This window comes from Manacus candei, unplaced genomic scaffold (assembly GCF_025592945.1).
Source record: "Manacus candei isolate 608988 ecotype Guabito, Panama unplaced genomic scaffold, ASM2559294v1 h1tg000017l, whole genome shotgun sequence".
NCBI classification, from domain to species: domain Eukaryota; kingdom Metazoa; phylum Chordata; class Aves; order Passeriformes; family Pipridae; genus Manacus; species Manacus candei.
Genome location: NW_026138065.1, coordinates 17314047 through 17329912, shown reverse-complemented (window position 1 = coordinate 17329912; position 15866 = coordinate 17314047). Strand labels below are relative to the sequence as shown.

The following is a 15866-nucleotide window of genomic DNA, read 5'->3' as shown; positions in this document are numbered from 1 at the left end:
TCCAGCTCAAATAATTGTCTCGTGTCTGCCAACACAGGACACATGAGTAAGATATTGGCACTGAACCGAATACTGAAAGATCAGTTATCAGGGTTTGCAAGCTTTTCTCAGCAACAGGAAAGGCAGCCTTCATTTTCTTTCTGTGCAGGATTTCAGCAGAAACAAGCCTCTTCAACTTCATGAGGAACAGAGAACTTTTCAGCTTACACAGGAGGTCACATACAGTACTATAGCAGTGCTGCCTGGATATAATCAAATAAATGCAGAGGTAAGTGCCCAATGCCTCTGTCTTTCACTTCTTCATTTCCCATCCTCTAGTTATCCACAACTTTAGCTAGTCATAGCTGCACTTTCTCCTCCCTTTTGATTACCTTTGAAACTGATTCTAAGAAACTCATGTCCAACACCATCATTCAGTCTACACCAAAATCCTAGGATCTCCTTGCAGCCCTCAGTCTTAGACATGTGGCATTGCTGTGATTATGGGATAACAGTCCAAATCCTGATCCTTATGTTGAAGTTTTCAAATAAGAGAAAAATATTGTTCTCACTAGTAGATCTTCCTAATTCTTAAAAATACTTTTGAGGACTGCATGTCAGAAAAGGATTGGGACTTGAATCTCTGAGATACGCTAGGATAACTGTATTCTTCGTCTGCTGAAATATATCATTATAAGGCATACACTATGGCACAGACTTTAGCTGGACTATGGGTTTAAAGGCAAGAAGTGATGCCAGGGATGCCGGCGGGAAACGTCACAAGGCTGTGCCAGAAAAGGCAGAAAAAACGGCTTAGTGAGATCACAGAGGTGATCTTTGATGTGTACCATTCTGTCTTCATCCAATACCAGGCAGTAGCAACACATGACAAAAATCCCAGGGATGAAATACTGCAGCAATTGCCAGCAAAATGCACACTCCACTATGATTCACATGCCATTCACATCTTTCAGTATTCTCAGTAATTATTCCAGTCTTGAAACCCAGAAGCAAAGTTAAATTTTTTTTATAGCTTCCCTATTCATCTTCACCTGACATGATTAAAAATTCAGAGTATAATAGAGCCATACCTATATTTTTACAATCCATTGCAGAAAGATTCATTTTCTGCAAACCTGGAGAAACACGCAAGTGTTACAGAAGTGGTAAGAACTATCCTATAATTCTCAGGTCAGCTCCTGTTGATGATGATTAGTACCTCTGCAACAGACTGAAAGCAGGAAAGTCTCAATCCTAATGTACTGCATAATCCACAGAAGGCTTAAGTCTGTTCACTTTATGGTTTACCTCTTCTGCTGTCCTTGGACACAAAAAATTTGGCTGCAGAGGCAATCACTGACACTAGTTGACCCCGAATTCACAAACCAAAAGAACACTTCTTCCATCAGGCACTGCTGAAGCATAGATTCAAACATATTACAGTACCAAGCTCTTGCTGCAGTACCAAGCTTCTGTTTGGGAGCAGGACCCAAGGAATCACCTGGGCTTTGCCAACCAGTATGGCACTGTATATTTTGTTTGAAATATACACACTCCTTCTTTGCTGAAAGAGAGCATTTTGAAGAGGTTATATTGATAATTCTGAATTGAAAGTTCTTAGAAAGAGATATTAAAAACTATTAAAACTCTGGTGCTGCTTCTTGAACTTAGCAGGGTCACCACTTTGAAGATTTCCCCTTATTGTACAGACACATTTGAAGAACAAAAGGGTGCTCACTAAATGGTTGTAAAACTTCATCGTGCCTTACAGAGTTTTAGAATAGTTTTCACAAAGGGGGATTGAGGGGAAGGTTGTTAGGTTTTGGCTGGAAAATCATAGCTCAGAACAATGCTAATCAAACTACTAATGACTATCCCATGAACAAGCATGGCCAGCATTGTTCTTTGCAAAAATATGTACCAGCATTGTTCAGAAACACTAATAAGGATTCTTTTGGCTATAACTGACAGTGCAACATGTCATCAGAACACCATTCTGATGAAGCAGGCCTAGTGCTTTGGATGTTTACCTGAACATTATTCATAGCTCCTCACTGAAAACTAAGTTATCAGCAAGGCTGTTTTTTGCGAGGCTTTCTTCCTTCAAAGCAAATATACTAGGCTGCAAGAACAACTTTTCAGTTTCAGCTAAATGAGCAACAGGTCAGCTCTAAGTATAATAACTATAAGCTCTAAGCATAATAGTATAATAAGACATTTCTAAACATCTAAAAGATTGTGTTTCATGAATAAGCTGATTTAAATGCTATTTAAACAAACTTATCCACCACTAATACCAATGTTGATATTGCCCTGGATTTATAATGCATTTTCAAAGGTCATTAATATTGTCATCATCAAATATTCAGCATTTTTCTTTGAAAGGAGAGGATTTTTGTTTTCTTATATTTGATTTGATAGTATCAAAGAGAAACATTTCAATTTTTTTTTCTACAAACATTTCTGACTGTGTTCTAATTCAAGACAAAAGTAAACTCCATATATTCTGAAACCTTAAACATCCCACCAGGCAGGAGCTCAGTTTTTTAAGTAACCTTCATCTTCTGTAAAGACAAACCATTTTGAATGTTTCTAGGAAGATTTCTAAATGTAAATTAGCTTGTGCTACCAGGACACTTGGTGTTATGAAAAGACAATATCGAATACAAAACACTCAGGCAATTTTCCATATATGCCCTTTTCTTACCTTCAAGATATGGCAAAAACTTCTGCTCTCTCCACCATGCTGACACCATGCCTTCATTCTGGGGCCTGTTCAGCCCACCATTATCATAGCTGAGCATCAAAGAAGCTGCTGAGCTTCCTTTATTCACTCCAGGTATAAAGGAAGGAAGCATTATTTCTCCTACAGAAAGCCCATCTTAATGTCCCTAATGAACATCATCTAAGACACCTGGGAGGATCCAAGAAGTACTGGTTACAAAAGTGCAGAAGGCCTGGAGTAGGTTGTAATGGTTGTTGTTGTGGCAGGTCTAAGCATAGATGGTGGCATTAGATTTCTGTAGCTTCACATCAGACTGATTCTGAGTACAGACCTCTTTATGAAGAAAACGTGATTTATTTTCACACCAGTTCTCAGTACTTAATCTAATCTCTCCTCTCTAAGAGGGGTGCTTGTGTCTGCATTCCTCTACCAGGTCACAAGGTAGCAAAGGAATATATTCATTTTAACATTGAAATTCTACAACAAACCACACCACTGATGAGAGCTATCACTGAGTGTGGCATCCCAGACCAGTAACTCGACATAATTGCTCTCAGTACTGGTAGTGGCACTCACATCTACCTCTATTCTGACCTCTACTGTGTTTGCAACAGGTAACCTTCCTACAGTGTCAATAACATCTACAGAATCAGACTGGATCAAATATTTACTTAAAAATTATTCTAAAATACGTTAAAGATGAGATGCACACAAAGGTGATAAAATCTGAATAGGAAATCCTAACAAGACATCAATAGCTAATGAAAAAAATCAGTGCTCTGAGGAAAACAGGGTTAAATTTTGAAAATGCTTTCCCCTGTGTTTACAGGTTGTTTTAAAATCAAATAAGAAAAAAATTCCTGATGCTTTGAATAGTTTAAGCCAAAAACCATCATGGACATCCAAGACTCATGGACATCACCAGCTGAAGACTGTGTTCACTTTCTGGTGTTTTCCTTGGAACAAGAATGAAGCTGAAAAAGCTCGATAACTTTGCTCAGGGAGAGAAAGGTCTGGGAGACTTAAAATCTAATGCATTAGAAGTTCAATAAAGAGCTGTAACTGAGATGCCCACTTGACCACAGGATTTTGGCTCACTCAACAGATGCTGGAAAAGGTATTACAGAACTTGCAGACTCCTGCAAAAATTCTACTTTGTAAGGCAAATATCTCAGCCTGGCACAAGCTTAGAAAAATAACTAGGCCAGTACAAAAGGATGTTTACTGTATTATATTTCCCTTTTAAACGTGAGCCTTGTTTCTTTTATTAAAATAACAGTATGTATGTGCTTTATCTAGGTTAAGTTATCATTTCATCAACAAACATGTACTGTACAACCCATCCACCCAACTTTGGAAATATCCCAAATTAAAGAAAATAAAAGCAGTAAAGAAACATCTCAGCTTTATTATTTGTCCTGAAGTGCATCTTTTGTGTGACTCGTATGCTTTGCCCATGCCACCCTTGTGAACATTCAGGGTGGCTACAAAAACCACTGAATCTGTCTCACACTTGTCTTTAACCACTTGGCTGTCTCACAGGCAACCCAAGGTTTGGCACACCAAGAGTACTCATCATACTAATAAGCTCAAAAGGGCATACTTGTTTGTGAAGCTGCTATTCTGGCTTTAAGCACAGCAGGTAAGTCAGGTTTTGATTGTGCATAGCACAGAAATATATATGTTATGTGTTATAAGAAGCTGTTGTTCATGAAGATCAAGAGGTGCCCAGTCATTAATACCACTAAGCTTTCTTTATTGAGAAAGACAAGGCAAGAGAACAGGAGAGTACTTTTTGCTAAAGAAAAAAGACAATACAAAACCTGAAGTAAAGCTCTAATCCAAAATGCATAAGTTGGTGTCTAAGGAGTATTATGCACATACTATTCTATGCTACACCAACTGGAATTTTCTTTATTCAGAAGGTTCTTGCTTAGTTACACGAATATAGCTCTACATAGTATTAATTGGGGAGGATCACGCTTAAGTGGGAGGATCTCCACTGAGGCAGTGGAGTTACACCAGTTGAATTGTGGTATAAAAGGGACACTGACAACAGGGTCAAGCCTTGTGCTCAAATCAGTCCACCACAGAAAACCTTGTGCACAACAGCTAAGGGTATAGCACATTAAAAATAGAGAAGAGAAGAAGAGAAAGAAGAGAAAGAGAAGAGAAGAGAAGAGAAGAGAAGAGAAGAGAAGAGAAGAGAAGAGAAGAGAAGAGAAGAGAAGAGAAGAGAAGAGAAGAGAAGAGAAGAGAAGAGAAGAGAAGAGAAGAGAAGAGAAGAGAAGAGAAGAGAAGAGAAGAGAAGAGAAGAGAAGAGAAGAGAAGAGAAGAGAAGAGAAGAGAAGAGAAGAGAAGAGAAGAGAAGAGAAGAGAAGAGAAGAGAAAAGAGATGCCATGCTTTATTCTGTAGCTACCAAAACTTCCTTCCTCTTCTTTGCCATGTGCAAGTCATTGCTAGAAGAGCCTCTTTGTCTGGGCCAAGAAGACTGGCGTAAGGAAAGGGAGATGCCTGGTTCCTCAACATGAGATCCCATTAATATTACTGATAGACTATTCTTTAAAGAGGTCCATCTGTTTCTTATTTGGCATGTTCAGAATAGTAGCTTGTTACATTTTTACAATAATCTGTGTGATCCAAGAAAAGCAAAACCTCATGTAATGAAAGAAAAAGAGAGAATACTTATTAAACAATCCCATCAATGCTGTACAACCTTAACATCCATCTCCAAAATGGCTTCAGCCTGTTCCATTTGCAGCTGTCAAATTTCTTTACTTCAGGGGGAAGGTTACTTATTTCCCCTCAGTTTTCCAAAATATGCATAAAAGTGACATCTCCTAAGTACGTAATAAATCTTCTCTTGTGAGTCAGTGTGAAATGCTGCCCTTCATAGCTGCATTACTAACAACAGGTTTCTTCACTCAAACTGCTAAGCTGCCCTGCAAGAATTTAAGATGAAGGTAGGATCTGAGGTATGATGAAGTCAGGTTAGGACCAATCTAAGACACTAGTAGGTATCTTTGTTTGGGTAACTACAGAGCTGAGTGTGGAAGTACAGAAGACGTGCTGCCAAAGGGGTCTGTCTTCAAGTATTAAGTATGTAATTCCTTAACAACAGAAGGGTCTTGTATTCAGCTTGTCCTATATATATAAGATTGCTCAAATATCTGAAACAGTCAGGAGCATAATTTCTTAGTGAATGTAGCCAATACAAAGTTATTTGGAATCCAATGCTTCTGTTTTATCCTAATAAAGAATTAAATCTAACTAGTCACACTATTTTTCAACACTTCCCCTTCTTCTGGCTGGTATTTAAATCAACATTGCAAAACATTATATGACTTCTGAATTTATAACGTCATTTAATTGTATTCTACAATACAACTAGATGATCTTTAAGGTCTTTTCTAATCCAAGCCATTAGAAGATTTTATTTCAATTTTTAGGATGCATGTTATCTATTGACAACATTCATGCATAAGTATTTATACAACATTTAATATACTATTTAAGTAAGGCAATGACAGGATAAGGTTGCAACAAATCAAACCTACTTCTGAACCAACAGTGAGAATACAAGACATATATATGATCAGAATAAAAGTTTAGTACCAAGACTAGGCTTATGACGGTTTATTTGATGTTCAGAGACAATATTATTTTCTACAAGGTTTCTATGACACTTATTACTCATTTTATGTAGCTGTAGATTCAAGACACTGCCAGGAGTTAGCTGTAGTCAGGCCAAGCAGACAATGCAGTTAAATGCCATTACCATTAGTCTTCAAATAATTGCCTTTTTTTAATTGCCAAATAAGTGTGCACAAGAAGCATTCTTCTTTTTATAGAGAAATACTTATTCCATAGTCATGAAGAAAGACAGTAAAACTGATGTCAGCTAGTAGCTGCTGAAATTTTCCTGAATCTGCAGATGCTCCAAACACACAATCAGAAAAATCAAATTATCATCAGGATTCAGAAACAAGATGTGCCTTAAACAAATTTTAGCAGCAGAACCAAAAGTTGAAGTCCTTCCTTTTCAGTTTCAAAATGAAAGGGCAGTTAGTAATTTTCACAGTGCTCAAGAGCTGCAGGGAAAAAAAAAATCTCCTGTGCCTTCAAATGCAAGCTCCTTGTACCAAACAGAAAATGGAGCACAGACCTGCCCCCTACCACAAGCCTCCACTTCTGCCTCAACTCCAAGTGCAAAGGGCAGCACCATAAGCCCCTGTTGCTCTCTACACCTCTGCCAAAATCTCTCCATTGATCTTCTACAATGCACTGGTGCTCAGTGAATCCAAAAATAACACTGGTGTTATGCTTCAAATTTGAGATTCGAAACAATGCAAAATGAACTGGTTAGAAAAAGACTGCTACTGACTAGCACAGACAGTAAGGGATGAAATTCAGAATGCTTTACTAAAATGAAGATTAGTACAGGAGTAGGGCATTTAATTTTGGTAATATATTTGGCTAATGGGCTATTCCACTAGCTGCACTTTGTGCATTGCCAGTTTGCAATATGGGTGGAAGGAGGGTCTTGGCACAGAACACAGAAAAGATCTCTGGTTTCTGAGGCTGGAAGAATAATGGAATGCAACTTTCAAAACTATTACTTGAAAAAAGATTCATCATGAAGCACCGTTCCTCTCTGGGACTACAGAGAAGAGCTGATGCTTTGTAGAGATCACTGTTAATTCCTCCAGTTCAGAAGAGTGATCCTCATAAGATATCCTCCTCAGGATATCCAGACACACTGCAATGGAGACCATGTATTTCTCTTCAGCTGTCTAGCAATGAAGACATCTTTATTCCAGAGACAATGTTAATCAGTCTCCAGATGGGCCCTAGATTATTTGTTATAACTTATTACGCCAGTGGATAAAGACAGTTGCCCAAAATCTATGTCTCATTCAAATGCATCAGTGAGGTAACTAAGGCAATCATAGCTTAGACTTCTGGAAAGTATTGGAAGCCTGGTTTTAGAGTTGGTAGTGAGGACAGGGCTTTCCTAGAGGAGATATGGTCATAACCGACAATTCATCAAAATTGAAATTATTCCCAGAACAGTTTCCTGTCCTCAAAAAAAAAAATGGGAAAAAATAGGTTTTGAAACTCTAGAAATATGCTATTTCAACATTTTTAAAACAAAAAGTCTTGGCTTTGCGGCTAAAAGCATCTCCTCCTGTCGAAACTTAATTTAGTTTATATTAAAAGGTTAAAAAAAGAAAAAAAGAGGTCAGCATTAAAATGAAATACGTTTGTTTGTTTCTTAAGTCACTCATATATTCACTGAGTCCCTTGCCAGGCCTAAAATTTCAAAATCAACAGAATCCTCGTGGGACAAGAAAGCTATTTTCTCTATATCCACATAGCAAAGAGAACAGTTCAAGCTCTTCCCAGTTTCCTTGTTGTGTGGCTCAAAAATTACTTTTGAGAACCTCCCTGATGAATGGAAACACAGTCTAGTTCTCCAACCTTTCAAATGTTTAGAGACTTCATAATTTTATTTATATTATTACACTTTTTAGAAGAGAGTCACATAGCTAGACTCTAGGGAACTAAAATGGAGGAGTTCCTTCAACCAAAACAACCCCAAATTGTTCTTGTAGGTTCATGAAATCAAAGTATTAAACATACATACCTATATTTTACTATGGCCACTGCATGGTAAATAGATTAATGACTGCTGATGCTGAAACTATCACAGCAAACTAGGTTGTGGAGGTTTTTTAAAGGATAATATATTTGAAAAGCCTAAGAGCAATCAGAGGCCACTCTTCTTTTTCAGCATCCATCTTTTCCAATCATCTTTTCAAAAAAGCACAAAATACAGTAGCAAGAGAAATTTGAACTTATTTGAATCACTGCAGGTAATAAATTTGTGAAACTTAAGACCAGGAAAGACTGCTTGATAAAGCAATCTGAATGCCTCCATATGATAACCTATCAAATTTCCTCTGGATTCACTTACACTTTGCTCCCATCATTGTATCTGGTTGACACACTGTTTGGCTAAAGTATGTCTCCCAGGCAGTCCTCCAGCTGAGGGACAGTTGAGATATTTATTGAGGCACAACATATGCATGTAGAAGAAATTAGCCACTAAAGGACTTTAGACACTCACAGAAACAAGGGTAACTAGCCATTGGCTACAACCTAAACCTTAAAAAAGCTCCAACCTAAACCTTAAAAAAGCTCCCTCTGCAATTATACATATCCATTCTGGACACAAAATCGTCAGTTTTCCCTGCGATAGTTGAAAAGCTATACCATGATGTTCTTTCAGATCTTCTAGGATTAGTTAGGACATCCCAATTATGCTGTCCTGGCCATGCTGCCAAGCCCACCTGACACTGAAGGACTATTTCTTCTCATGTCCAGCTGTTCAGTCAGGCACAGCTTTACCAAGCTTTCAACTGTCCCACTAGATTTAAGTTTCTACAGTGCCCAACATCCCAAAACACTTGAAATCTGGAGGGGGGAAAATGGATTAGCTGTTCTCAACTGGGGAAAAAAAAATCTTATTTTAAGCAGTGTGCTAGATCAACTGCAAGGAGAAGAATATTGAAGTTTAGCTTAGAAAAGGCCTACAATAATGAGAAGTATCTAGAATTTCCTCCATGGATTGTCTTTTATTCCACCGAGTGAATCTAGCTTACTGAGTTCAGATTTTACAGAAATAGATCAAGTAGGGAAGCAGCAATATATGTGCTTACTTGTCTATACACTCTATCATGAACGGAAGTACATCGAGTTCTCTGGGGAAGAGGAAGTGTCTCTTTGGTCCACAAAAATGAATTTCTAATATTGTAAAATTATACTAGTAATATGACTTGCAATGACAGAAAAATGTAGAAACATTAGAGTGTAATTTTTTCAATACTTTGACATAATATATCCCAAATCAGGAGATGGATTCAGATTGGTGCTATGGTTATCACTACTTCTCAGGAGTTCTTTGTAATGGTATTTGTGAAACTATAGACTATAGCTCTTAAAGATAGAAAAGATGACATAGAATATTTCATATTATCTTCTCTGTAGTACAACCATATAATTTCACCCAGCTGTGTCTCCACTGTTTGCTGAAGCATACCATCCACTCTCAGTTTGCAGACTTCAAGAAACGGTAAGCTCACTGTTCCTCTTCATAATTTGTTCCAGTGGTTGATAATTTCTTTGTTAGCCACTGAGGAGTGTTACACTAATCTAGGTGGCAACCAAAAAATACTGGCAATAACACTGCCTGTTTAAACGATGATATTTGAGACAATTGATATCCTTCTCACCAGGTCTGTTCATCATAAAAGCAACAAGGCTTTAAGATTTTATTCTTTTTTTAAGCAACCACTACTTTTGTGAACTTTTTGCATTTGTTTCTCATCATTTGTATTTCTAGAAGCTTATAAAATTTGGAGGCAAATCCATGTTCTGGTTTCCATCTCCATAGGCCACAATGCTTTCAAACAATGACTGATACTTTCTTCTGCAGCTTTCTGTGATTTCCATGCAGCTCTTTTTCAGGATAGAATGGAAGCCTTCTTCTCACAATGAAATTATTCCCATACGGACTCATAGCAGAAAAGGCATGAGAACTCCTGCACATGCACAAAAAAGGAACACATTTCCAGATAAAATAATAGTCTGCATTTTTGCAGACCTTTCCATTTTCAAAGCATTGGACACGCATTCATCATCAGATATTAAATATTATAAAAGTTATTTTACTAAGGTTCTGCTTGATCATCAGATTTAGCTACTGCAGTTCAAGGGGTGATAAAAACTGTTACATATGACTGACAGACAGACCCTGCAGTGCACCCAACTTTGACAAGTACATTGCCAGCAGCCTTCTTGGAGATCTCACTCCCTGGAAAAGGGTTAGGGTATGGAAAGAGTGCATCGCACAAAGGCTGACTGCTACCATATATTAAAACCAGGTGGTCTTAATGGGTGGGCTACAACGCTCTTATCTGCCCTCCCTCTGTAAATCTGTACTTACTTTGAAGCTTTACCCGTACAAGTTCCGAGTCCTTTATTAGAAGCTGAGGCTCAGCAGCACAGTCTCACTCATGGTCAGACCTGTCTGAAGGTCCTTTTTCTTCTGTTAGAGGTGGTTATTAACGCAGAAGCCCCGTGGAGGATAATTCCCAGAATACATCTATACATGGCAATGGACCACAGTGCAGTGACTCCTGAGAAAACCTGACAGCTGAGATAGTCCTGCAGCACTATGCAGAGAAGCTACTAAGGTCCCAAAAGAGGCTCAACTATGTTTTTATGGCCCTGCACCCAACCAGTGAGCCCTAGCTCTAGTACAGAGTCAACTTGATACAGCTCTACCTATTCAGTGTCCATATCACCATCACTACAGTAACTCCATAGCAGTGACCCGTGGCCAGGAACTGCCCACTGCAGCGGACTGTTACGGCAGTCAACACTTCAGAAATTAATGTACAATAAAGCTGTAAAGAAACCAAGAATGTACTTTTCCATTTCGTGTCTGTTACACTGAGTGAGTGGGAAGCCTAAGTTTGATTGATTTGATCAAACTAAGCAATTCAAGCATCTTCTCCCTAATTTTAGGCCAAAGAAAATTGCAGCAATGCAGAAGCAACTGATAAATCAAAAGCAGAAAAATAGAAATTAAAGCTCAGTTCTTGCCTTTCATCTTTATTACCCTTCTTTATGTGCATATGGTAGGTGTTCAATTCTTTCCAAGTCCGTATGATATTCCCTTGTGCTTCAGAAGCAGTAGGGCTGTAGTTGTCTATAAAAAGGCAACTTAACAGTTTCATGTGACTGAGAGTTAAATGTGTTATTTGTTACCAGCTGGTTCAAGGATAGCTTGGGCTTTAAGTGATCAAACTGACTTTAAACCACTCGCACATGAGGTGAATTCACATATAGAGAAAATTCTGTTGCAATATTTTATTTCGGAATTATGCCATAAAACTTTTTTTCCTAAAACAATATTAAAACCAGAACCTATAACACAGCAAATGCAGACTGCATTTTTTGGAAAGCTGATACCAAACATAACAGTAAATGAACCCTTCTCAAAGGTTGAAGTTGCTTTCATATAAAACATTTTCTGCCAGGAAATGGAAGTGGAATGTTGAACTAAGCATTTAACTTGAAAGAACTCATAGCACAGACTCCAATGGTTGCATTATTCTTTAAAAGAAAAAAAGCAAAATGTTTTTATGAGTATATATAGCTCTAGTTCCATAAAAAGAGTATTATGGTGATGAGGCAAAATGAATCCCAGTATTTTGGGTGCTCCTTTTAATCTTCTAACAGCTCCTTCCCTGTCCATTAACCATTCTAAGGTGAGCTTTCACAGTATGGTTAAATTCATCTAACGGTTCTACTCCCTTCACTTCTCTCTGCATCCTTTTTGCCTTGACATACAGGCATATTCCTTCCCTTCTACTTTCTCTGATTTTCACATGGCTCCTTGGTAAACCCAATTGGATTACTAAACCAAGAGAAAACTATTCATGTTTTTATTTCACTGAATTGGTTTTCTACCAGCTGGCAAGGTGAGCCATCTCTATGGGTGATACAGAAGTTAGAGCTGGTGCAGAACAATGGCTGAGAACAGCACTCCTACATTTCCTTGGGAGACCTCAAACCCTTAAAGCACCCATTCTAAATAATGGGATTGCCTCTTAAAAAATACACTTACTATTTGAGGTGGTGGACCTGTTACAATAGATTCTTCAAAAAACTAATGAATGAAAGTAGTCATACCAAACAGATTTATCACTTACAGAGACAACAAGATTATTGGCAAATATGCACCATACAGTGGTTGCCCATTCTCAGGAGCAGACATTCCTGCATGAGGGCAGTGACCTCATGACACATCTTTGTAGTAAGCAATCAGTGTGTGTCTCTTTTCTGGGCACAGTCTTCTGCTTCAGGGGGGAAATAAAAAAATGCCAACTTTAAACAGTATCCTTGTATCTTGATTTTGATTCTATGATCATTCAGGGAGGGAGAAAGCAACTCAAATGAGCTTGACATGTTGAGCTACTGTTGATTTGCCAGATTCCAGTGTCCTCAAGTGTGACACAGCATTATTATTCAGTGTCCTGTATTTAAAATCAGAAGTGATTTAAGCTGGCTCTCTGCCATACCACTTGATGACATGTAGACACCATGTAAATAATGCATAGCTCTGTGACCACATACTTTCATGCCACATGCTGAGAGAAACAGACAAAGCCTGCTATTATTATTAGCCACATCTTAGGTATCTTGGAAACGTGCAAAAGTAACATCAAAATTACTTCAAACATGTTGTAGACTCCAGCTCCAAACTGCTTCATTAGAACTCAAAAGGAACCTGTGCATCCACTGCGGTTAAAAAGAGGTTGCTAATTTACATCTCACATCCTTTAAAAGCCACCCTTCTAAGAATGTTTATAAATAACCAATATAAGAATTTCCACTGGCAAGACTTTTCTCTGCACAGTGTGGAGTGAAAAAGTTGCCATTTTAGAAGAAAGCAAAATCCAGTTCTAGACTGCAAAATTCTAAATAATTAATATCAGACACTGCTCCCTAACAGTAGCCAGTCTACTTCTACTCTTCTGATATATCAAAATGTAAACGTACCAATGCCACCAGGATGTGATCATCAAACCAAAGTGAAATTGTGGTTTTCACTGGGGAACACTGTAAAACAAAAATAGGACACCTAATATGCTACTTAGTTCTTACATGACAGTCTTGTATCATTTAAGTGTCATACAACCTCAGTCATACTGAGAGCAGACAGTGCTGCTTTTCTCGGGGCATTTAACAAGACTGAAAGTATCTTATATCACTGGTACCCAACCATCATCACATACACACACCCTTCCAATCCTCTGATTGCCAAGTACAGAAAGGTGTTGATTATATTTTTACCTTTCCATGGTGCACGACAATAGAATACTTGTTCTTCATTTCACTGAGCCTATGCTGTCAGAGCAGGACTGTGATATGCATTCTTCCTCTGAAGACACACAGGAGTAACTGTTAAATCAGGAGAGACAACAGAATAGAACAAAAAATGAAACATAGAAATCAAGTCTTTATAGTTTAGAAATTAGGGTGGGTGTGTTGTTGCAGTAAACTCACCTCAATCCTCACTCTGTGGCCAATATTAGGGAATTGCACCTATATATGTGTAGTTCCCTCTTGGCTTTAGAGTCGCAAAGTCTGAAATAAAAGAATATCTAGTTCGAAACCACTGAACTGTGCAACTAGATCATAATTTCTCAGGGGAAAATAGATATACAGATCAAAATTCCTCATCCAAATAAATTCCTTTAGAAACTTTGTAAGACAGCAAACATAAAAAGGAAAGGGAGTTCTTTTTTTTCTTTTTTTTTCCTTTTTTTCCAGCATCTATGAGACAGTCAGAGCACACAGAAAATTGGTTTATTTCTGCTCAAGGATGAATACATTGGACAATACTCTGTACTCGTCCACATTGTTCAAAAGGATCAGCATTTTGAGAGTCCCAAACCAGGACCAATTTTCTGTTTTCTCCATTAAGAAGACCAGGAATCTTGTGGTCTCTTTTCAAAGGAATGTCTTTGTCCAGAATCTTGCCTCAGAGATTTATTTTCACTATGTTATTTAGAACAGAACACTGGAATGACTTCCTAATTTCTTTAGCAAATCTGTTCTTAATCTACTTTATTCCAAGCATTTTATAGACAGTTTCTTACATGATGTTCTGAAGTTCTGTAATTACACACACTCTGGTCAAACTTTCTCTTGACCAGAAATTACTTGCTGTAATTCTAGTAAATCGAAAGGAAAAGTTTGGGGAATAGAGTAGGTTGGTTGAGAAGATACCTTACTGCTTTAGATGTGATTTCTGTTCTAACAGTTGCTATGGGTAATGTACTTGCCCCTCACAGAGAAGTGACAAAGCCTGTCTTGTAGAAGTTTTGTACAGGTTTGTTTTTTTTTTTTTTTTTGCCTGGGATTTGGATTTCACAAGGCTAACTAGATTACCCTTGTCTAGGAAATGCGGGGGGTGAAGCCAGATGGTGTCTGTGTGCAAACTGCGAAGATTGAAAACTGGGGAAGGATAGTGGCTGAAAAACAGGGAATAAAACCCACTGAATTAGATGAGTGGGCAAAGTACAAAAAGTTAACAAGAAGTCATGAAGTGGCATGACAAAGGTAACAAAGGTTGCTTTTCACAGGCAAAGATGTGAGCATTTTGAGGGGAATGTCAAATGGATTTGGATCTTTCTTCTAGAGTCCATTCAAAGCTTCCTTCAGCAAGTTTTTCTCTCTTCCTCCTCAATGGAAGCCTTATAAGAATTCTATTAGCTACAGAAAATTCCTCTAAATTCTTGTTGCTAGATATATACCTGTATATGCAAGAATAAAGAAATTATTTCAAACAAGTCCAGTACTAGACGAATAGCAAGTAAAAATAGCACAACTTGCACATTCTTACTAAGAGCTAGCTCAGCAATCAGCAGCACTGCCTGAACAGTCAACTATAAAAGTTCCCACTTTGTGGTAACCTGATTTGACTGTTTCCTCTACCAAAATGTCCTATTTCAGTGACTTAAAATGTACGGGTAAGTCCCATATTTTGTGCAGCTGAAAGTGCATATACACTGAAAATCTGGGTAAATGTTGGATACTGAGAGCAGTAATGAGCCTCTTCAGAGGAAACAGTGCACTCTTCCTGTCATCATGATGGAGGAGGAAGGAACAAGGAAAAAAGACTCTGCCACATTCAAAGTAAAGATCTTTCGATGGTAAGACTTTCTCGCGTTTTATCTGATGTCCATATTTACAAAGTTGAGCACATGTGGTTTCACAGAAATGTTCAAAAGGGAAGATAGAGGTGATAAGCAGCACATGCATGACCTGCTTCCTGTGTTTGTTGAGAAAGGTGTGCTGGATGCCAGGCCAGGCTGGTAGGGCAGCAGTGAGAGCTGTGGCACATAGCTGGTGACACTATCAGAGCTGTGGCAAGAAGCTGGGCGTAAGGGCACAAAATGCACACATGTACATGAGCCCAATCGGAGTCCAGTGGCAGTTACTGTCCTTGCTACTAAGTTGTGTCATTTGCAGAGCAGCATTTTTTTTTATACACGTTAATGTTTACTACTCTATCCTTATGGT

The 15866-nt window shown here is 38.2% G+C and overlaps 1 protein-coding gene across 2 annotated transcripts in view; it reads right to left on the bottom strand.

Moving 5' to 3' along the window:
- Window positions 1-15866, bottom strand: part of LOC127469156 (uncharacterized) — a 643570-nt gene that overhangs the window by 450327 nt on the left and 177377 nt on the right. The window contains exons 7-10 of one of the 2 annotated variants that reach the window (XM_051783175.1): window positions 13845-13925; window positions 13632-13739; window positions 13338-13397; window positions 12647-12811 (exon numbers count right to left, since the gene is read on the bottom strand). In XM_051783175.1, the coding sequence (XP_051639135.1) occupies window positions 13870-13925 (56 nt within the window). In that variant the 3' untranslated portion in view covers window positions 12647-12811; window positions 13338-13397; window positions 13632-13739; window positions 13845-13869. Of the gene's footprint in view, window positions 1-12646; window positions 12812-13337; window positions 13398-13631; window positions 13740-13844; window positions 13926-15866 lie in introns of those variants that run through there. The other variant, XM_051783174.1, reaches the window with a different exon arrangement.